This window comes from Penaeus monodon, chromosome 34 (genome assembly GCF_015228065.2).
Source record: "Penaeus monodon isolate SGIC_2016 chromosome 34, NSTDA_Pmon_1, whole genome shotgun sequence".
Classification (NCBI taxonomy): domain Eukaryota; kingdom Metazoa; phylum Arthropoda; class Malacostraca; order Decapoda; family Penaeidae; genus Penaeus; species Penaeus monodon.
This window is the reverse complement of record NC_051419.1, coordinates 26,523,211-26,523,645: the sequence shown is the minus strand read 5'-3', so window position 1 is coordinate 26,523,645 and position 435 is coordinate 26,523,211. Positions and strand designations below refer to the sequence as shown.

The window sequence follows — 435 nt, the reverse complement described above, 5'->3', positions numbered from 1 at the left end:
CCCCCAGACGAGGTGCGAACTGGCGCGTACCGTCAGCTGTTCCACCCCGAACAGCTGATCACGGGCAAGGAGGACGCGGCCAACAATTACGCTCGAGGACACTACACCATCGGCAAGGAGATCGTCGACATCGTCCTTGACAAGACCCGGAGACTCGCCGACCAGTGCACGGGTCTTCAGGTACGGTTGGAGGGAGTTATGAAGATGGAAGAAAAAAGAAAATGGCGGATGCCTTTTGTTTATTGTAATCACGTACTCGCCTTTTTTTCTGACAAAGTTCAAATATATTTCTCTTACAAAATCAACAAAGATTTTTTTTCTATTAAAAAAATCATAATACACAGAAGAATAATCTAACATTTTCTATATTCTTTTTCGCAAAACTCCCCCAAAAAAAAATCTTCACAGAAATTACCCAAAACAGAACCCTCCCTT

At 43.7% G+C, this 435-nt stretch overlaps 1 protein-coding gene across 1 annotated transcript in view; it reads left to right on the top strand.

Annotated features, from left to right (window-relative positions):
- The window catches only part of LOC119594668 (tubulin alpha-2/alpha-4 chain-like), a 26,228-nt gene that overhangs the window by 19,590 nt on the left and 6,203 nt on the right, over window positions 1-435 (top strand). Inside the window, exon 3 of the mRNA XM_037943724.1 lies at window positions 8-180. Within this exon, the coding sequence (XP_037799652.1) occupies window positions 8-180 (173 nt within the window). The remainder of the gene's footprint in view (window positions 1-7; window positions 181-435) is intronic.